A 23,302-nucleotide genomic window follows, 5' to 3' on the forward strand; every position below is an offset into this window, starting at 1 on the left:
GGTCATTCACTCACCTACTGGAGAAACTGCCAAAGTAAACTTGCTCGGCTCACTAGCTCGGCTTAGACCAGCAGTGTTTTCTGCATATACTTGGAACTGGTAATCCAGGCCTTCAAGCAGTCCAGTAATTCTGTATTCTCTGTTAGATATTAATGCAACATTAACCTTCTGCCACAAAATACTGTTTCTTTCCTTCTTTTCAACATGGTATCCAATAATCTCCGAGCCGCCATCATAAACAGGAGCATCCCAAGCTATGGTCATTCCATCAGCAGTTACATTGTATACAACAGGCTTGCCTGGGGCACCTGGTGGTCTAAATTGATGCTTTGCCACAACGTCTGCTGAGACAAGAGGTGGGCTTACTCCGTATCTGTTTTCCGCACGAACTCTAAACTGATATTCAGTGTCTTTAACAAGGTTTGGTACTTTGAAAGTTGTTCTAGCTGCACTCGAGCACACCAACTTCCAGTTCATTTGTGAAGTTTCTCTTTTCTCAATACTGTAGCCAGTAATTTCTCCTCCACCATCATCTTCAGGAGCTTCCCATGACAAAACTACACTATCTGCTTTGATTTCATCTAGTCTTAAAGGTCCTTTTGGCTTAGATGGAGGACCAAGAGTGATGACAGTGATTGGAAATGATTTTCTGCAGATGACATTATCAAGAATCAAAGTATATTTGCCACCGTGTTCCTTTTTCACATTCTTGATACTTAAGGTTATCTTGTTTTCAGTTTTCTTGAAACGAAGCTGTTCAGTTTCTTTAAGAGGGAGGTTGTCCTTGAGCCAGCTCATTGATGGCTTAGGTTTACCTTTATAGGGCAATTCAATATGCAGGTTATGTCCAATTCTTACAGCAATTTGACCTCCAGGAATGTCAGAAAGGTCAGCTTCCGGTGTTATTGTATATTCTTTCACTGTAATGGGTCCAACCATAACACTATCACTCATGCCCTTTTCATTTTTTGCAAAAACTCTGAATTCCATGACAGAAAGTTCTTTAAGTTTTTCAACTTCAAATTCACAGCTCTTGCTTGTGCCTGCATATGTCCATTCTTTTTCTTCCTGCAGCTTCTTTTCAATAACATAATCTGATATAATGCTACCACCGTCATAGTCAGGTTTGCTCCACTGCAGTTTAACAGATGTCTTTGTAGAATCTTTCATGGCTAGGTCTTTTATAGGTCCAGGTACGTCTGCAGCTTTCACTGGTTCAGACGTCTCACAAGGTTCACCCAGTCCAATTTCGTTTTCAGCAAGAACACGGAAGAAGAATGCAGTCTTTTCTGACAGGTTAGTTAGCTTAAAAGTGGTATGAGAACACTTTGTTGTTACAGTTGACCAGGCCCTCTTTGTAGCATCTCTTTTTTCCACAACATAATTTGTTATTTCAGAACCACCATTAATGAGAGGTGGCTCCCATACTAGTGTAACTGTTCCACGAGAAACATGCTTAAGCTGCAGCTTCTGGCAGGCAGATGGTGTGTCAAGTACTTTTACATTCACAAATGACGATTTCGGTTCTCCAACTCCATTTTCAATTGTAAGAACATATTTTCCTGTATCATTTCGAGTAACTTGAGGAATAGTAAGTAACGTAGACGATTCTGTGTTCTGGATGATATATCTTTCATCAGTCCCAAGATTCTTGTCACCTTTTCTCCATGTGACAGTTGGAGGAGGTCTTCCTTTGAATGGAATTGTTATTTGCACATCTTCACCTGCTTTAGCAACGATAGAGGTCCGGAGGGCAACATCCAGATCGATTTCTGGTGCCACTGTGGAAATAAATAAAAAATGAATAATGCATATTTGGAATATAAAATAAAAAGTGCTTTGAAAAATCAAAACACAGAAAAGTGGTAAGTCACTAAAAGGTACAGTACCAAGAATATCTTTAGCTTGAACAGGTTCTGTCATTTCAATAGGCTCTCCTTGTCCAGCAGAATTTATAGCAGACACGCGGAAATAATAATTAACACTTGGCTGAAGGTGGGATACAACATACTCAGTTGTTCTCACTTCTCCTTTAGTGCTGACTACAGTCCATTCTTGCTCTTCACCTTCCCTTTTCTCAACCACATAGCTTGTAACTGGACTTCCTCCATCATAGGCAGGTTTAATCCAGCCAAGGGTGACAGATGTCTTCGTTGTATCCACAACCTTCAACTTTGTTGGTGAGCCTGGTTTATCTGTAAGTTATAGTTTAAGAAAAAAAATATCAAAAGACATATTAATAATAAAAAGGAAAAAAAAAAAATCTGTTTCAGTTACGTTTATGCAAGCCACCCTAATTGCTCGCTGTCCATTGATCTCTAACCAATTAGACATATTGCAGATTGTCTCTTACCAACAGGATCTGCAGCTTTGTAGAAGTCAGAAGCTTCAGAGAATGGGCCTTGTCCAGCTGCATTGACAGCACAAACTCTGAAATGATATTCGCTATTTTCAGTCAGACCTGTTACTTTCTGTCTGGTGTCACGAATGGTTTCTTTAGTAACCTTGAACCAACTAAGACTTTTCTTGTCACGTTTCTCAAGAAAATATCCTGATATTTCATTGCCTCCATCAACAGTGGGCCTATTCCAGACAACAGTCATAGAATTCTTGGTTATCATTGTGACTTCTGGTACACTAGGTGGTCCAGGTGCAACTGAAATAAAAATACATATATGTTAGTTGATCAATACCATGTACAAATAATACACAAGATGATTCAGTTCTATTAGCTATTTTAAATGTTTCTTACCAAATGAATTTTTGGCTATAACTGGTTCAGACTCCAGTGAATCACCAACTCCAAACTTGTTCACACCACGGACACGGAACACATACTCATTTCCTTTGATGAGTTTTGTTGTAGTTACAATACACCCCTCCAGTTTTTCAGAAATTAAAGACCATACAACCCGACTTGTCTCCCGCTTTTCAACAACATAGTGTGTTACAGGTGCACCACCATCATCTGCTGGAGGGTCCCACATTACTGTAATCTTTTCAGCAGTGACTGTCTTAAACTGTATAGGTCCACTTGGGGGTCCTGGCTTGTCTGTGGAAGGTGCAAGAAATCAGATGTAAGTATTTATTAGTAGATTACTGTTTAATAATGTAGTACAGTCATATCTCAAGACATACCAAGTATTTGTACTCTAACATGGGCTGATGCTGAACCCATGGCATTCTTCAGTTTTAATTCATAAGTTCCACTGTTGAGTCGGGTTGCATCCTTGATGAGTATAGAAGCAAATTCTGTTGTGTTTTCCATTGAGAGTAGTGCACTGGTTTGTACCTCATTGCCATTTTTGAACCATTCAATTGTAGGTACAGGCTTTCCTGAGATGCCTAGTTTTAATGTAACTGAAGTTCCTGCTTTATATTTTACCACTTCTGTATATTCTGGTGGCACATCGATTTCAGGTGCACCTGAAGAAAAAAATAAGGAAAAAAACAAACAAACATAGTGATTTTAAACTTGTATTTAATGAAAATAAAATAATAATTATTTTTCTAAGCAGTCAGTTACAGGCATTTTATAAATATTGGTTAAAGTAAAGCTAGCATGCATAACTTAAATCAGAATCCTGGAACAAGTTAGAACTAACACTACCGAAAAGGCAACCAAATGTATAAATATTATCACTTTGGCCATGGGCTGACTTCCATTGTCAAAATAATAAAAATATCATAAGACTGTAAAAATGCAGATACAGCCAAAGATGCTCATTACAACCATGCCCAAATAGCTCAAAATCATTCAAACTTAGTAAATCAATCAAGGTAAATTAGCTTTCCATATTAAAAAGGCTCTGGTTCTGCAAAATAGTGCTGCCATTAAGCTTTCTAGTAACATAAAATGATACCATTATATCATTACAAAACACTTACCATATGTATCAACACATGTAATAGGACCCACTACATCTGACGGATTACTAATGGAACCAACAGCATTCTTAGCAAAGACACGGAATTCATAACGAGAATTCTGTGTCAGACCAGATACTGTGAACTGAGTCTCAATAACATTGGTGAAGCTAGCTTTTGTCCATCTGCCATCTGGAAGATCACGTTTTTCTACGATGTATCCAGTGATCTTGCTACCACCATCAAATGCTGGCTTCTTCCATGACAGAGTAATAGCAGTCTTCGAGATATCTGAGACACGAACATTTCTTGGTGGTTCTGCAGTAGGAAACATGAAAGTATTTGTAATAAATAACAGAGTATTTGTAATAAATAACAGCTGTTTTGGCTTCCTGTACAAGACAGTGTATCATGGGGGTTGGGTAAACATTCCTTCAGTAGTTGGGCTTCTTTATCTTCTAGAGAATACATACCACAAGCATCAATTGCAAGGACTGGATCAGATGGATGACTTGCTTTTCCAATGCCAGCTGCATTTTCTGCATAAACTCTAAATTCATAGATAAGGCCAGCACTGATGGTGGTGACTTTAAAGTGAGTTGTACGAATAAGGGTCTTGTTAGCCTTCTGCCATAATATACTATTTCTGTCCTTCATTTCCAGGTGGTATCCAATGACTGCACTGCCACCATTAGTGACTGGTTCATGCCATCCAACAGTAATACTCTCTCGAGTGACATTAGTGACCCATGGTGTGGAAGGAGGACCAGGGGTAGCTGACGATATCAAAAGAATTGATTAATTGTTAACAAAATGAGACTTCAAACATCTGAACATTAAAATGTTGATGTACAGTGTGAGAAATGTATTACTTACTGTAAGGAAGCTTGACAACCACACATTGTGAGTCAATGTGATCGCTAATGCCAAAACGGTTCTCAGCTTTGATGCGGAATTGGTATTCTTCTCCTGTTGTAAGCTTCATGACTTTAATAACAGTTCTAGCCACGGTTGCAGACACTTCAGACCAGGCAGCAGTGCTTGTTTCTCTTTTCAGTACAATATAGTTGGTAACTTGACTTCCACCATCATAAGTTGGTGGCTGCCATCTGAGTGTTACACTCTCTTCAGTGATATCACTAAGGACAACAGGACCAACAGGAGGACCTGGTCTATCCAACACAACAATATTAACGAATGACTTTGTGGTGCCACTCGAGTTGGCAGCAGTAATGTCATATCTGCCAGCATCAGCAGCTACGCTTTCTTTAAGGTTAATAATGAAACTTTCTGCTGTAGTTTCAGTGTGAAATCTCATGGTGGGTTTGATTGGGACACCATCTCTTGACAATGTCACCTTTGGCAATGGTTTTCCAGAAACTGGAATTTCAACTTTCAGGTTTGAACCCGCTCGAATATACACAGTATTATGAGGGAAGCCCTTCATGTCAATTTCAGGAGATTCTGAAAAAGAAAATATTTTCAAATCATTAAAAATATTATCTCTTTTGAAGTATGAACCCAATTTATTGTATATCAACTTTTGTCTCATGTCAGGAAGCTTACCTAATTGTTCTTTAACTGTAACAGGGAGCAGTAGTTCCTTAGGATCACTTAAACCTGCTTGGTTTTCTGCAGACACTCTGAAGAAATAGTCAACGTTCTCCTTAAGACCATGTACAACGTGATGAGTTGTCTTTACAACTGCACACTTAACCCATTTTTGCTGTCCTTTCTCAAGAGCTTCAATGAGGTAGCTCACAATTCTGCTTCCACCATCATGTTCTGGTTTTAGCCATGAAAGAGAAACACTGTCCTTTGTGACATTTGTTACTCCCAGTTTTTCTGGTGGGCTGGGTTTTTCTGACAACAACAACAAAAAAAGTTTAACAGCTTAAGCAATATAGGAAGTATTTCCTTTTTATGTTACAATTACATAGGAATGCCACCTGGATTGGGAAAAATATTTTTAATGAATTTGTATATTAGAAACATTTTAAAAACATTTTAAGTAAAATGCAAGCAAAACTTAACATTCAAGCTACTACTTAGCATTTCCTTTTGTAAAACCACAGACATAACCCCCACATATTTACCTTTCTTACAGTTAATAGATTTAACATGTTTTTATATTATTTTGAAGTAAACATTTTAGAATATGTATTGCTACATAATATTAAATTATTTTTATTAGTGAAACATACCTGTTATTTTAGTTCCCTCCTTGGTCTCACAAGGCATTCCAACACCATACTCATTTTCTCCAGAAACTCGGAAGTAGTAAATGGCACCTTCTTGTAAATCAGTCACTTTATATGACAGACGATGACAATTATTGGTCACAGTGACCCATGCTTTTTTGCTAGCTTCTCGTTTTTCAATAATGTAGTTCTTCACAGGTGCCCCACCATCATTTTCAGGAACATCCCATGATAACACAGCAGATTCTTTAGTTACATCTTTTGCTGCAATATGAGATGGTGGGCCAGGAGTATCAAGAACTTTGACAACTAAAGTCAAGGTAGCAGTATTGAGGATGTTTTGTAATGTCAATGTATATTTTCCAGAATCATTTCTTGTTGCTTTTTCAATAGTAAGAGATGTGCGATTATCTGAAATATCGATGCTTGCTCGTGTACGGAGATCAGTATCTGGTTTATTCCATGTTACATTTGGCACTGGTTTGCCTCTGAAAGGAACTGACATTGTGAATGATTCACCAGCCTTTACAATTAGTGTCTTCCGCATTTCACTATCAATATCAAAAGTAGGTTCCTCCTCTCTTTCTTTTGCCACCTGAGGTTCTGAGATATCACTTGGTTCACTGACACCAATTTTATTGATGGATCTCACCCTAAAGACATACTCAGAGCCTGATGCTAACCCAGTTATTGTGTACTCTGTACCTCTTAAGTTCTGAATAGCAGTTGTCCAGTCAGTTTCATCAATTTTCTTGTATTCAACTGTGTATGCAGTTACCGGAGCACCTCCATCAAATAGTGGTTTTGTCCACCCAATTGTGATACTTGACCTTGTGGAATCCATAATCTTAGGTTTAGATGGGGGAGACGGCAGGAAAATTGGATCTTCTGCCCGAATCAATGGTGTGTTTTGACTCGGAAGACTGAGGCCAGCAGCATTTTCTGCATAAACTCGGAATTCATATTCACATCCTTCACGGAGACCAGATGATTTCACTCTTAAATCATAAACTGGCTTTTTGTTTACACGGATCCATCTTAGGCTAGTTTTCTCACGTCTTTCAATTACATAGCCAGAGATCTCATTGCCTCCATCAGTCTCAGGTCTTGCCCAGCACAAAGTGATTGAATCTTTGCTCACACTGGTTATCTCTAAAGATGTAGGTGGACTGGGAACTGTAAATGGGTCTAGGGCTTTGACAGCAACACTTTCTAGAGGCTCACCAACACCATACTTGTTAACTCCCATCACTCTAAAAATATACTCATTACCCTTCAGCAGTTTTGTCACTTTACAGGATGTTGTTCTAAGCTCTCCTTCACAAAGAGTCCATGCAATTCTACTGGTCTCACGTTTTTCTACAATATAATAATCAATATCTGCACCTCCATTTTCTTGAGGGGGTCCCCATGATAAATGACACTTTTCAGCAGTAAGGCCATTTATTTCTAATGGGCCTGCAGGTGGGCCAGGTCTATCAAGTACTTTGCAATTAATTGCCAAAGATCTTGTTCCTGCAATATTTTGTAATGTTAGTACATACTGTCCTGAATCACCTCGGATACAGTCCTTAACTGTTACTGCAGTAGTGTGGTCTGTTGAGGCTATTTCAACTCTAGCTTTTCCCTCAAGCTCTTTGCCATCCTTTGTCCATGAAATCACTGGAATTGGCCGTCCTGCAAAATCAGCATTGACTTTAAACACTTCTCCAGCTTTCACAACTACAACATCTCTGAATTTGACATCCATCATAATTCTTGGAGCCTCTACATCATCTTTTACAGTCACAGGTCCAGTTGTTTCAGACGGCTGACTGAAAAGTCCAGCCGCATTCTTTGCAATCACACGGAATTCATATCGCTGGTCTTCTGTAAGTCCACCTACATCAAAATATGTTTCTTGCACATTAGTAAAATTACACTTTAGCCAGCGACCGTCTGGCATCTCTCTGCGTTCAATAATATATCCTGTTACTTTAGCTCCACCATCATATTCTGGTTTAGTCCATTTCAGTGAGACACATGTTCTTGTAATATTGGTAACTTCTGGTTGACCAGGAGGATCACATGGATCTCTTGCAGCAACTGGTTCACATGATTTACTGCATTTGCCTATGCCTGCAATGTTTTCAGCATATACACGATATTCATATAGCAGTCCTTCATCAAGACCTGTAACTTTCATTTGTGTGTCCGGTATAAGGCTTTTGTTGACTTTTGCCCAAAGAATGCTGCTTCTTTCTTTACGCTCCAAGTGATACCCTAGTACTCTGCTACCTCCATCATTAACTGGTACCTGCCATGTTACAATCATGGAAGTTTTAGTTGCATGTACCACATGAGGAGTTCCAGGTGGTCCTGGAGGCTTAAATGGATACTCTGCCACAACAGATGGAGAATTAGTGTAAGTGCTTTTCCCATACCGATTTTCTGCACAAATACGGAATTGATATTCAGAACCAGTGGTAAGTCGAGCTACTTTAATTGATGTTCTTGCAACTGCTGCAGATACTACATCCCATGTTGTTGTGGTAGTTTCTCGCTTCTCTACAATGTAATTGCTAATATGGCACCCACCATCATATTCTGGAGGTTTCCAAGACAGAGTTACACTATCAGCACTAACTTCATCAATATGAACATCAATTGGTGGTCCTGGTCTGTCAAGGACAACTACAGTTAATGAAGCTGTTGATGATCCAGCAGTATTTGAAAGATGTAATTCATAATGTCCCAAATCTTCATTTGAAGCTTCCTTAATAAATAGTGAAGTTGAAGTCTTTGATGTCTGAACATTTACCCTGGTTGTCTCTTTTAAGGGATTCCCATCCTTCTTCCAGCTAATGGATGGAAGAGGTCGCCCTCTGAATGGCACTTCAATCTTAAGATCATCTCCAGCTTTCACAGTGTATGTGTTGAAAAGGAGCTCAGCAGATGGCTGGATTTCAATATCTTTTGCAACGACTGGGACACCAAGTTCTCTTGGATCACTTTTTCCTTTTTCATTAATAGCAATCACTCTGAAACTATACTCTTCTCCCAGGCTTAAGCCTGTTATTGTTGCTTCTAACGTTTTCACTTGGGTACATGCACTCCATTTTATACTTCCTTTGGTTTGCATTTCTACTATATAACCAGTAATTTTACTGCCACCGTCACTCTCTGGCTTTTCCCATTTAATTGAAGCAGAGTTGCGAGTCACATCAACAAGAATGACCTTTGCAGGTGGAGAAGGTGGTTCAGAAACCTTAATTGGGTCAGGTGTTTCTGCTGGTAGGCCAACCCCATATTCATTTACAGCTAGAACACGGAAGTAATAACTACATCCTTCTTGCAGTTGAGTAATTTTGAAGGAATTCTTAGTGCAGTTGCTTGTAACTGAGGCATATGCTTTTCTTGTGGACTCTCGCTTTTCAACTACATAGTTGGTAATTTTAGCTCCACCATCAATAAGTGGTGCTTCCCAGGCTAGTGTTACACAATCTTTTTTCACTTCTCTGATCGTCAGATTTATGGGTGCACTGGGCGTATCAAGCACTCTGACATTAACAAAAGCTGATTTTTTGCCACTGCTGTTCTCTAAAGTTAGGTTGTATCTACCACTATCAAATCTATTCACATTGTCAATTACCAGCATTGTGTAGGAACTGGTGACTTCAATCTGAGCTCGATCACTAATTGTTCCTTCTGCTTTCTCCCATTTAACTTCAGGTTCTGGTCTTCCTTTGATGGTGACAAACAGACGTAATGTACCACTGGCACGTACAGTAACTACTTTTCTGAGATCTGCATCAAGTTCAATTTCAGGAGGTTCAATCTTGTCTGCTGCTATAACTGCACCAGGTATAGTAGCAGGTTCTCCTACTCCTTCTGAATTGATAGCACAGATGCGGAAGTTATACTCCTGGTTCTCTTTAAGTTTTGTTACAGTGAACTGTTTTGCTTGTAGTCCTGTTGGTGGAGTGCAGGTAGTCCATTCATCAGCAGCTGCTTCTTTTGCTTCTACTACATATCCCTTAACTGGAGCACCACCATCATAAATGGGCTTACTCCAGGCAAGGGAAACTGATGATCTGGAAGTATCTGTAACCTTTGGATTGCTTGGTGGACCTGGTGGATATAATATATCACAAGCACGATAGAAAATGGATGGCTCACTGGGTTCCCCTATACCTGCAGCATTTTCAGCAGAAACCCTAAATTCATAGAAATGCCCATCACTAAGACCTGTTACTCTGAATCGCAAGTCTGTCAGCCTTTTCTTATTACATTTTGTCCACCGGACACCATCTTTGTCTCGTTTTTCAAGTATATAACCTTCGATTTCAGCACCCCCGTTGTCTTCTGGACGACCCCATGTTACAACCATAGAATCTTTTGTGATTGCTGAAACTTCAGGTGTTGAAGGAGGACCAGGTGGTTTGTATGGATTACGAGCCACAACTGGCTCAGACTCCAAGGGTTCTCCAGTTCCATATTTGTTCACTGCCATTACACGGAAAATGTACTCATTGCCAGCAAGGAGTCTGGTTACTTTGTGGTTAAGAGCCTGCACATCTGTAGCTACTTGTGTCCATGAAAGCCTGCTTGTCTCTCTCTTCTCAATGATATAATGTGAGATACTAGAACCACCATCATGTAAAGGTGGAGACCATGCCAAGTAGCATTTTTCTGCTGTGACACCAGTAACCTTCAAAGGTCCTTCTGGAGGTCCTGGTCTGTCAAGAACTTTTACAGTGATAGGTATAGATTTTGTGCCACCCACATTCCTGAGGTTAAGAGTATAGTGACCTCCATCTACTCTTACACAGTCCTTGACAGTAAGAGTTGTTTTTTGAATGGTAGTTTTAATTTCCATTCTTGCAGTTGCTTCTTCAAGGTCTTTACCATCTTTTGACCATGTAATGTCAGGAATAGGTTTGCCGTGGATATCAGCTTCAAGAGCAAAGGTTTCTCCAGCATGAACAACAATGACATCTTTGTATTTAGGATCCAGTGAAGCCCCCGGTGCTTCAATTTCATCTCTGGCAGTAATGGGCCCTGTACTTTCAGATGGTTCACTCAAGCAACCTGCTGCATTTCTTGCAATTACTCTAAATTCATATCGTTGGTCTTCAACAAGACCACTTACTGTAAATTCCGTTTCTAACACATTTGTAAAGCTAGCTTTCATCCACCGACCATCTGGTAGTTCTTTCTTTTCTACAATATATCCAGTTATTTTGCTTCCACCATCATATTCTGGTTTCTTCCACTTCAGTGTGATATTATTTCTTGTAACAACAATGGCCTCAGGGCGGCCAGGTGGGTCACATGGATCTCGGGCAACAAACAATTCTGATACTTTGCTGACTTTGCCAATGCCAACAATGTTTTCAGCAGAAACTCTGAACTCATATTCAAGACCTTCTTCAAGGCCATCTGTTTTATATTTGGTGTCTGTAATTAGTGACTTGTTCTGTTTTGTCCAAAGAATGCTGTTCTTATCTTTACGTTCAAGATGGTAGCCAAGCACTTTGCTTCCTCCATCATTAACTGGTTCATTCCATTGTACAATCATATGGTCCTTGGAAGCTGCTGTTACAAATGGTGTTCCAGGTGGCCCAGGCACCTTGTAGGGGTATTGCACAACAACTGGCTTAGAGTCCAAAGGAGAGCTCTTTCCATATCTATTTTCAGCAGAAATCCTGAACTGGTATTCAGAACCTGTTTTAAGCTTTGTTGATTTGATAGTTGTTCTTGCAACAGTTGCTGACACAATACTCCATGTGGTAGTGCTTGTGTCACGCTTTTCTACTATATAGTTGCTTATCTGACAGCCACCAGTATAATCAGGTGGATCCCATGATAAAACAACAAAGTCTGCACTAACTTCATCAAAGCGCACAGGTCCTTGTGGTGGGCCAGGCTTCTCCAGTACAATGATGCTCAGGTGCTCTGTTGCAGTTCCTGCTGTATTTGATGCTGTTACTGTATATTTACCAAAGTCCTCTTTGTTGCTTTCCTTAATATGTAAGATAGTTGATGTTGATGTATCCTGAATATTTAACCTGGTTGTCTGTTTCAGTGGCTGCTCATCTTTTGTCCAAGTAATAGTAGGTTTTGGTCTACCTATAAATGGTACTTCTACCTTTAGATCTTCTCCAGCCTGTACGCTATATGTATTAAACATCAACTTGAAACTTGGTGCAATTGTCAAGTCTTCAGCTATCACAGGAACTCCAAGTGCTCGGGGATCACTTTTGCCTTTTTCATTGTAGGCAATCACGTGGAATTGATATTCCTGTCCTGGACTCAGACCAGACACAACTGCGCTGCATGTTTTGGTCTCACTAACAACACTCCATTTTTCTGTTCCTTTAAGGAGCATTTCAACAATGTATCCCAAAATTCTGCTACCTCCATCATGTTCAGGTTTTTCCCATGCGAGTGATGCACTTCTCTGAGTCACATCAGTGAGAATTACTTTTCCAGGAGGCAGAGGTGGCTCTGAGGCTTTCACAGCATCTGTGGTTTCAGCTGGAACACCAATTCCAAATTCATTTTCAGCCATGACTCTGAAGTAATAGATTGCTCCTTCTGTAAGATTTTCAACTTTAAAGCTTGTCTTGCCACACTTAGCACTGACATTTGCAAATGCCTTCCTGGTTGACTCACGCTTGTCTATTACATAGTTCTTCACCTTTGCACCACCATCAATAATGGGTGGTTCCCAAGATAATACAGCAGAATCCTTCTTTATATCTTTTACTACTAAGTTTTGTGGTGGCCCTGGTGTGTCTAAGACTTTTACGGTAACAAATGCAGATTTAGAACCACTGCTGTTCTCCAACTTAAGAATGTACTTTCCAGCATCATTTCTATCACAGTTGTCAATTGAGAGTTGTGTGTAGTTTATGCCTTTATCAATTTGAACTTTATCCGTGAATTCACCTTCTTCTCGACACCACGTGATATCAGGTGTTGGTCGTCCCCTGAATGGTATATGAATCCTTGCAGACCCACCAGCTCTAACCACTATCCCTTTCCTTAGCTCCGAATCAATATCAAGTTCCGGAGCTTCAAGTTTGTCTTCTGGTTTAATAGTACCAGGAACTGATGCAGCCTCTCCTACACCAACCTTATTGAGAGCACACACTCGTAGTTTATACTCCTGATGTTCAACAAGCTTTGTGATTTCAAATCGAGTAGCACGTACACCTGTCTGTGGAGTAACAAGTGACCATTCATCTTCATCTGCTTTACAGATTTCTACAAGGTATCCTTGGATTTCACAACCACCATCATAAATAGGTTTACTCCAACCAAGTGTAACTGAACTTTTGGTGGTATCTACGACATGGGCATTTGTAGGTGGACCAGGCTTGAATATGGGGTCACAAGCTTTAAAGTAAGGGGAAGCTTGGCTTGGCTCACCCACTCCAGCAGCATTTTCAGCTGAAACTCTGAATTCATACTCATGATCCTCTGCTAATCCTGTAACTCTTAATCGCAAATCTGTAATTCGCCGTTTATTGCATTTTATCCATCTGATGCCTGCTCGGTCTCTCTTTTCTACAATGTAACCTATGATTTCACTACCTCCATCACTATCTGGTCGGCTCCAGCAGACAGTCATAGAATCCTTTGTGATGTTGGTAATTTCCAAGGCCTTTGGTGGACCAGGAACGACAAATGGATTTTTCATCATTACTGGCACAGATTCTAATGGCTCACCAACCCCATACTTGTTAACTGCCATAATACGGAAAATATATTCATTTCCTTCCAAGAGTTTTGTTACTTTGAGCATTGTAGGTAAAACCTCTGAAGCAACAACAGTCCATGCTAGGCGACTAGTTTCTCTCTTCTCTACAATGTAATGAGAAATATCACTGCCACCATCATGAAGAGGAGGAGCCCATGCCAACGAACATTTTTCAGCTGTAACTCCTGTCACCTGGACAGGCCCCTCAGGAGGGCCTGGCCTGTCCAGGACTTTTACGTTCACTGGTACTGTCTTTGTTCCTGCAACATTAGAAGCTTCTAAAATATACTGTCCACCATCAACTCTAATAGCATCTTTTACAATTATTAATGCACTGAAATCTGTGTTCTTTATTTCACATCTAGCAGTTTCCTCAAGCTCTTTATCTCCTTTGTACCACTTAATAGTTGGTAGTGGCTTTCCATGAACATCAGCCTCAAGTCTGAATGTATCACCAGCATTTACAACAATTGTGTCTTTGTATTTTGGATCCATTGAAATTCGTGGAAGCTCAACTTCATCCCTTGCTGTTATTGGCCCTGTACTGTCAGAAGGTTTACTTATTGCACCTACAGCATTCCTTGCAATTACTCTAAATTCATACCTTTGGTCTTCAGTAAGCCCTGTTACAGTGAATTGAGTTTCAATGACATTTGTGAAGCTAGCTTTCATCCAGCGACCATCAGGTAAGTCACGTTTCTCTACAATATAACCTATAATTTTACTTCCACCATCATATTCTGGTTTGGTCCACTGTAGAGTAATAGAACTTCTTTTTATTATTATAGCTTCTGGGCGACCTGGAGGATCACATGGGTCACGAGCTACATAGCACTCAGAAACTTTACTTGTTTTGCCTACACCAACAATATTTTCTGCAGAAACTCTAAATTCATATTCAATTCCTTCTTCAAGGTTAGTTGTCTTGAAACTTGTATCCTGAATAATAGTCTTATTAACTTTAGTCCACAAAATGCTGTTTTTCTCTTTTCTCTCAAGATGGTAGCCCAATACTCTACTGCCACCATCATTTATCGGTTCGTGCCATTGTATGACCATGGAGTCTTTTGTAATCATTGTCACAAATGGTGTGCCAGGAGGTCCTGGTTCTTTGTAGGGGTACTGTGCTACAACTGGTTTAGATTCCAAAGCAAAGCTTTGCCCATACCTGTTCTCAGCAAATATTCTGAACTGATATTCTGAACCAGTTTTTAGTTTAGTCACTTTCAGCGTAGTTCTTGCAACAGTAGCTGAAACTGTTTCCCAAACTGTGGTTGTGGTATCTCTCTTATGAACAACATAGTTGGTGATTTGGCAACCGCCCGTGTACACTGGAGGATTCCATGACAGAGTGATACTTTCTGCACTTATTTCATCAAACTTCACAGGTCCTACTGGAGGGTCAGGTTTGTCTAGAGTTATAATTTCAACAGAGGCAGACTTTTGCCCAACAACATTAGCCACAGTGATTTCATAAGTGCCACTGTCCTCTTTGCTAGTTTCTTTAATATTAAGTATAGTGAGATCAGTTGAATCACTAACATTGACTCTTGTTGTCTGCCTTAATTTCTGGCCATCTTTTAGCCAAGTAACAGTTGGTTTAGGTCGACCTGTAATTGGTACTTCTACTTTCAGATCTTGTCCCACTTGGATACTATAACTGTGAAAAGCAGGTCTTACATCTGGTTCAATCACCAGATCTTTGGCAACTATTGGAACAGCAAGGGCTCTAGGATCACTCTTACCCTTTTCGTTTACAGCCATTACTCTAAAAAGATATTCTTCCCCTTGAGTTAGGTTAGTAATAACTGCTTCAAGTGTTTTCACACGAGCACACTCTGACCACTTCTCACTACCCTTTGCCTGCATTTCAACAATATATTGTATGATTTTGCTGCCACCATCATGTTCAGGTTTTGCCCAGCTTAGTGAAACACTGTTTCTTGTGACATCATCCACTGTTATTTTCCCAGGAGGCTGTGGAACTTCAGCAACTTTAACTGGGTCACTGGTTTCTGCAGGGAGGCCAATTCCATATTCATTCTCAGCAGAGATTCTAAAGAAGTAATAGCAGCCCTCCTGAAGTTGATCTACTTTCCATGAAGTCTTGTGGCAGTTTGTTACAACAGCTGCATATGCCTTTCTTGTCGCTTCACGTTTTTCAATAATGTAATTCTTTATTTTTGCTCCACCATCCAAGAGAGGAGGCTCCCATGAAAGTGTGACAGAGTCTTTAGTGATCTCTCTAATTTTTAAATTAACAGGTGCACTTGGGGTATCCAGTACTCTTACACTGACAAAGGCAGACTTTGTTCCACTGCTGTTTTCTAAAGTCAGAGTATATTTTCCAGTATCAAATCTGTTAACATTGTCTAGAACAAGGGAAGTAAAGCTGCTAGTGGTGTCTATAATAGCTGCTTCTCTGATCTCACCATCCATTTTACCCCATTTTACTTCGGGTGTTGGACGACCTCTGATGGGAACAAACAGTCTTAAGGAACCTCCTGCACGCACATTTACAATCTTCCTTAATTCCATGTCAAGGTCAAGGTCTGGTGCCTCCATCTTCTCTTCCACAATAACAGAACCAGGAACATCTGCATGCTCTCCAACTCCTACTTTATTAACTGCACAGATGCGGAATTTGTATTCGCGTTTTTCCACTAGTTTTTCTACTTCCATATGGGTATTCTTAATTCCAGTTGGAGGAGTACAAATTGCCCATTCACCATCACTTACATCACATTTTTCCACAATGTATCCCTGAATTTCAGAGCCACCATCATAGATAGGTTTGCCCCATGAGAGGAAAACTGATGATCTTGTAACATCCGTGACTTTAGGATTATTGGGTGGTCCTGGCTTGTAAATAGGATCACATGCCTTATAGTAAGTGGAAGGCAGGCTTGGTTCACTAAGACCAGCAGCATTTTCAGCTGAAACTCTGTATTCATAATCATGATTTTCTATCAGTCCAGTCACTCTATATCGCAGTTCACTTATCAGGCGTTTGTTACATCTCGTCCAGCGAATACCTTCCTTATCTCGTTTTTCAAGGATGTAGCCCAGGATTTCACTACCTCCATCTGAAGCTGGCCTTTCCCATACAACTATCATAGAATCCTTGGTAATTGCGGTGACTTCTGGTGCCTTCGGTGGAAGTGGCACTACAAATGGGTTCTTTGCAAGTACTGGTTCAGACTCAAGAGGTTCACCAACACCATATTTATTTACTGCCATGATGCGGAAAACATACTCATTTCCTTCTAAAAGTTTAGTAACTTTGCAGTTAAGGGTCTGCACATTTGAATCAACAACAGTCCAAACCAGGCGACTGGTTTCCCTTTTTTCCACAACATAGTGTGAAATATCACTACCACCATCTTGTAGTGGAGGTTTCCATGACAGCATGCATTTTTCAGCAGTAACACCTGTAATCTCAACAGGTCCCTCTGGTGGTCCAGGTCTATCAAGAACTTTGACATTAACAGGAACTTTCTTTTCACCTGCAACATTCTTTGCCAACAGTATATACTGACCACTGTCAACTCTAATGGCTTCCTTCACACTAAGACTTGTTGCAAAATCGGTACTTTTAATTTCCATACGAGCAGTATTTGTCAGTTCACGATCACCTTTTAGCCACTGAATGGAAGGTATTGGTTTCCCATGTACATCAGCTTCAAGCTTGAATGACTCACCAGCGTGTACTACAATTGTGTCTTTGTATTTTGGATCCATACTTATGTGAGGTGGTTCTACTTCATCTCTTGCTGTAATGGCACCTGAACTCTCAGATGGTTCACTGAAAATACCTGCAGCATTTCGTGCTATAACACGGAACTCATACCTCTGGTTTTCAACCAGACCAGTTACTTCAAAGTGGGTATCAATGACATTTGTGAAACTTGCTTTCATCCAGCGACCATCAGGTAGCTCCTTCTTTTCAACAACATAGCCTGTGATCTTACTTCCACCATCGTATACAGGTTTCTTCCACTGAAGTGTTATTGAGCTTCTTGTGACAATTATAGGTTCTGGGCGACCAGGAGGGTCACATGGGTCATGTGCGGTATAGCATTCAGATGCTCTACTTGCTTTTCCAATGCCCACTATGTTTTCTGCATAAACTCTGAATTCATATTCAAGACCTTCCTCAAGGCCAGTTGTCTTAAATTTGGTATCTGGAATAGGTGTTTTATTCAGTTTAGCCCACAAAATGCTATTTCTTTCTTTGCGCTCCAAGTGATAACCAATGATCTTGCTACCACCGTCATTGACTGGTTCATGCCACTGTACCACCATACTGTCCTTTGAAACACTTGTTACAAAAGGTGTTCCAGGTGGACCAGGAACTTTAAATGGGTATTGGGCTACAATCGGCTCTGAAGTAAGATATGTACTCTTCCCATATCTGTTCTCAGCTGTGATTCTGAACTGGTATTCACAACCAGTCTTTAACCGACATGCTTTTATGGTTGTTCTTGCAACAGTAGCTGACACAATCTGCCAAGTGGTGGTGGATGTGTCTCTTTTTTCAACGATATAATTATTGATAGAGCTACCGCCATCATACTTGGGTGGCTCCCAGGAAATGGTAATACTATCTGCTGTTACTTCATCTACTTTAACTGGGCCAGTTGGAGGTCCTGGTTTGTCAAGGACAACAATATTTAGGGTCTCAGTTGCTTCACCTGCAGAGTTTGTAAGTTTAACTAAATATGCTCCCACATCTTCTTTGCATGCTTCTTTTATTGTTAACACTGTGATATTTTCTGAACTTTCAGCATTTACTCTGGTAGTCTGCTTCAATGCCACATTATCTTTATGCCAAAACACTGCTGGTTTGGGCCGACCAACAAAAGGAACATCAACCTTTAAGTCCTCTCCTGCTAGAACACTGAAAGTGGTAAATAGTAGTTTGAAAGCTGGTGGAATCACAAGATCTTTTGCAACAACAGGTATACCCAGCTGGCGAGGATCACTGATACCTTTTTCATTCTGAGCTGAAACACGGAAGGTGTATTCTTCACCTTGGATCAATCCTGTGATAGTGGCTTCAGTAACTTTTACAGTAGCACAAGTTGACCACTTTTCACTGCCTTTGCTTTGCATTTCTACAATGTAGCCCAGAATTCTGCTACCGCCATCATGTTCAGGTTTTTCCCAAGATAAGGACACACTATTTCTTGTCACATCCAACAAGGTTATCTTCCCTGGGGGAAGTGGTCTTTCTGATACTTTTACTGATTCTGAAGTTTCAACTGGAAGGCCTATTCCATACTCATTTTCAGCTAGGACTCTGAAGTAGTAGTTGCAGCCTTCTTGTAATGAATCGACTTTCCAGCTAGTCTTGTGGCAATTGGCATTAACAGTTGAATAAGCTTTTCTTGTTGATTCACGCTTTTCAACAATATAGTTTTTAATTTTAGAGCCACCATCTATGAGAGGAGGCTCCCATGTGAGTGTAACAGATGATTTTGTAACTTCTTTTATTTTCAAATCTTGAGGTGCCCCTGGGGTATCAAGAACTCTGACATTCACAAATGCTGACTTACTACCTGAGCTGTTTTCAATTGTCAGCATGTATTTGCCACTATCAAATCTATTTACATTTTCAACAATAAGCAGAGTATAAGAGCTTGTTGATTCAATGCTTGCTCTATCCAAAGATTCCCCCTGTTCTCTTGTCCATTTTACTTCAGGTGCTGGTCTTCCTTTAATTGGGACAAAGAGTCTTAGAGTACAGCAGGCCCTAATAGTTACAACTTTACGTAGTTCTGCATCAAGTTCGATCTCTGGAGGTAGCAGTCTTTCTTCAGCTTTTGGAGTCCCAGGAACAAGAGCAGGTTCTCCAAGACCTTCAGAGTTCATAGCATATATCCGGATCTTATACTCTTGGTTTTCTTTTAGGTCAGTGATGGTAAAAGAAGTGGCCTTTAGACCTACTGGTGGAGTTACAATCTTCCATTCATCTTCCTCTGGCAGTGCAATCTCAACCATGTAACCTGTGATCTCTGAACCACCATCATATATTGGTTTGTTCCATGCTATTGTAATAGAGGACCTGCTGCTATCCAGAACACGAGGATTACCTGGAGGACCAGGCTTAAACACAGTATCACAAGCTTTGTAGAACGGACTGGTTGGGCTTGGCTCACTGACTCCAGCAGCATTTTCAGCCATGACTCTGTATTCATATTCATGGCCTTCTGTTAGTCCCGACACCTTATAACGTAAGTCAGTAACAACCCGTTTGTTACATTTTACCCAGCGAAGACCAGCTCTGTCACGACGTTCCACAATGTAATTAGTTATTGGGCTCCCACCATCAGAATCAGGATGGCCCCAACAGACAACCATAGAATCTTTTGTAATTGCTGTTACTTCAGGTGTTTTAGGTGGATCAGGTGGCACATATGGATTTACTGCAAGAATGGGCTCTGATTCCAGAGGCTCGCCAACTCCATATTTGTTAACAGCCATAACACGGAACACATATTCATTGCCCTTCAACAGCTTAGTAACCTTAAGTTTAGTTAATGGAACTTCTGTGGCTACAGCTGTCCATGCCAATCTACTGGTTTCACGTTTTTCAACCACATAATGGTCAATCTTTGCACCTCCATCATCCAGTGGAGGTAACCATGACAGCACACATTTTTCTGCAGTGACTTCAGACACAGCCAAAGGTCCTTCCGGGGGACCAGGTCTATCAAGAACCTTAACATTGAAGATATGTTTGGCAAAGCCACCAGGATTTGTTGCAGTAAGTGTATAGGCACCGCCATCTCTTCTTGAAGAATCTTTATTGATAAGAACAGTAGAGAAATCTGCTATTTTTATTTCTAATTTTGCTGTGTCTTCAAGCTCTTTTTCTCCTTTTGTCCATGTCATTGATGGTGGAGGGCGACCTGAAACATCAGCCTCAAGTCGGAAAACTTCACCTGCTTTCAGCACTAAGGTGTCTTTGTATTTAGCATCCACCCTTATCTTTGGTGCTTCAATGTCATCTCTACAAGTTATTGCATCTGATGGCTCAGAGGGCTGACTGACAGCCCCACCAGCATTCCTAGCAATCACACGGAATTCATAGGCAGCATCTTCTGTCAGACCACTTACAGTGAATTCAGTTTCTAGTATATTGCTGAAATTAGCCTTCAGCCAACGGCCGTTAGGAAGGTCTCGTTTTTCAACAGTGTAGCCAGTTATCTTAAAACCACCATTATATTCTGGTTTAGTCCACTTCAATGTCACTGCATGTCTGGTAATGTTCAGAGGTATTGGCTTACCAGGTGGATCTATTGGGTCTAGAGCAAATACAGGCTCAGATGGCTTGCTTGGCTTACTCTTGCCAGCCAGATTTTCTGCTATAACACGGAATTCATATGCAATGCCATCAGTAAGTCCAGTTGATTTAAAGATATTGCCTGATACCAGCATTTTACTTACAGTCTGCCAAAGAATGCTATTTCGTTCTTTTCTTTCAACATGATAGCCCAAAATGGGGCTTCCACCATCAGTAACTGGCTCATTCCAACTAATGGTCATGGTTTCTTTGGTGACTGCAATCACCTGAGGAGTACCAGGAGGCCCAGGTACCTTAAATGGATAGTTTGCAACGATAGATTCTGAAGTAATGGCTGGACCAATTCCATATCTATTTTGAGCTTTAACTCGGAACTGATACTCTACTCCAGTACTAAGACGAGTAGCTTTAAATATAGTACGTATTACTGTAGTTGCCAATTCAGTCCATGTGGTACTGTCAGTTTGACGCATCTCCACAACATAATTACTTATTGGTACACCTCCATCATTCAAAGGAGGCTGCCATGAAAATGTAACAAAGTCAGATGAAATTTCATCAAATTTGATTGGTCCAGTAGGAGGTCCAGGTATGTCATGAACTTGAACTGTAATAACTTCACTAACTTCTCCAACAATATTTTTAGCTGTCAGTGGATATTGACCACTATCACTTCGTGTACATTCATTAATGGTTAGTATGGTTGCAGTTGCAGTATTTTCATAATTTACTCTTTGTGTTTGCTTAAGTATCTGGTCTTCTTTCTTCCAAGTCACAGTTGGCCTTGGACGACCAAGCACAGGGATTTCAATCTTGATATTGTCACCAGCTTTGGCAATGACTGTTTTCTGGTAGATACCACGGAGGTCAAACTCTGGAAGCATCATTTGCTCCTTGATAATAACTGGTCTGCTTTCTCTTGGGGCACTTCTTCCAGCACTGTTAACTGCCATAACCTGGAAAGTATACTCTTCATTTTCAGTTAGATTCTTCACTACACAGTCCAGTGTTTTTACAGTTGTGATATGTGCCCATTGGTTGGTTCCTTTTCTTTGTGCTTCAATTACATACCCAGTGATCTTACTACCACCATCATGTTCTGGTTTTGGCCAAGCCAGGCTAACTGAGTTTCGTGTCACATCCATAATATTAAGGCTCTCAGGTGGGGATGGTGCCTCAGAAGCTCTTACTGGTTCTGCAGTTTCAGCTGGTTCACCAATACCAAACTCATTTTCAGCCAGCACTCTGAAATAGTATTCACATCCCTCCGCCAAATTAGGAATCCTGAAAGAACACTTCTGGCAGTTGGTTGTGACCGTTGAATATGCTTTCCGAGTTGATTCACGTTTCTCAACAATATAGTTGGTTATACGTGAACCGCCATCTATCAGAGGCATATCCCATTGGAGGGTGATGCTGTCCTTTGTTATTTCTCTAGGCTTAAGGTTTATTGGTGGACCTGGTGTATCCAAGACTTTTACATTTACAAAGCCAGTCTTCTTACCAGCAGCATTTTCAAGAGTCATTACGTATTTTCCTGCATCGTATCTGGTGCACTCAGTGACAATCAAGAGGGTAAAAGAGTCTGTATTTTCAATACTGGCACGTCCTTTGAGTGAAACATCATCTTTTGTCCACGTAACTTCTGGAGTTGGACGTCCTCTAATTGGCACAAAAATCCGAATAGTTAACCCAGCTCTAACAACAAGTGTTCTTCTTAGCTCAGCATCTAATTCAAAGTCAGGAATCTCTTCCCGGTCTTTAATTTCCACACTTGGAATTACTGCTGGTTCTCCAACACCTACAGCATTCATGGCAGAGATTCTGAAATTGTATTTGGCTCCTGGCTGCAGATGAGCAACAACAAACTGCGTGATTCTTAAAGCAGTGCCTGTTGTATCTTTTACCCATTCTTCTTCTCCTTCCTTTTGATGCTCCACTATATAGCCAATGATGTCAAGACCACCATCATAATGAGGCTTGCCCCAGGCTAAAGATGCACTTGTCTTTGTAGTGTCAGTCACTCTTGGATTTGCAGGTGGACCTGGTGGGTCTGAAAAGTGAGCAAAAGATAAAGTACCACATTATACAACATCATTACATTACAGAGGAAGTCACTCTTACACTGTCTGAACTTATCCTCCACCCACCATTTGAAAAACAAAAGGCATGATACTA

The 23,302-nt window shown here is 40.5% G+C and overlaps 1 protein-coding gene across 3 annotated transcripts in view; it reads right to left on the minus strand.

Annotated features, from left to right (window-relative positions):
- Positions 1 to 23,302, minus strand: part of TTN (titin) — a 243,986-nt gene that overhangs the window by 22,394 nt on the left and 198,290 nt on the right. For all 3 annotated transcript variants that reach the window (XM_038182090.2, XM_072041024.1, XM_038182073.2), the window contains 10 exons: positions 6,072 to 23,177; positions 5,434 to 5,730; positions 4,744 to 5,331; positions 4,341 to 4,643; positions 3,889 to 4,185; positions 3,139 to 3,426; positions 2,753 to 3,052; positions 2,354 to 2,656; positions 1,890 to 2,195; positions 15 to 1,781 (listed from right to left, as the gene is read on the minus strand). In XM_038182090.2, the coding sequence (XP_038038018.1) occupies positions 15 to 1,781; positions 1,890 to 2,195; positions 2,354 to 2,656; positions 2,753 to 3,052; positions 3,139 to 3,426; positions 3,889 to 4,185; positions 4,341 to 4,643; positions 4,744 to 5,331; positions 5,434 to 5,730; positions 6,072 to 23,177 (21,555 nt within the window). The remainder of the gene's footprint in view (positions 1 to 14; positions 1,782 to 1,889; positions 2,196 to 2,353; positions 2,657 to 2,752; positions 3,053 to 3,138; positions 3,427 to 3,888; positions 4,186 to 4,340; positions 4,644 to 4,743; positions 5,332 to 5,433; positions 5,731 to 6,071; positions 23,178 to 23,302) is intronic.

Source organism: Anas platyrhynchos, chromosome 7, assembly GCF_047663525.1.
Source record: "Anas platyrhynchos isolate ZD024472 breed Pekin duck chromosome 7, IASCAAS_PekinDuck_T2T, whole genome shotgun sequence".
Taxonomy (NCBI): Eukaryota; Metazoa; Chordata; class Aves; order Anseriformes; family Anatidae; genus Anas; species Anas platyrhynchos.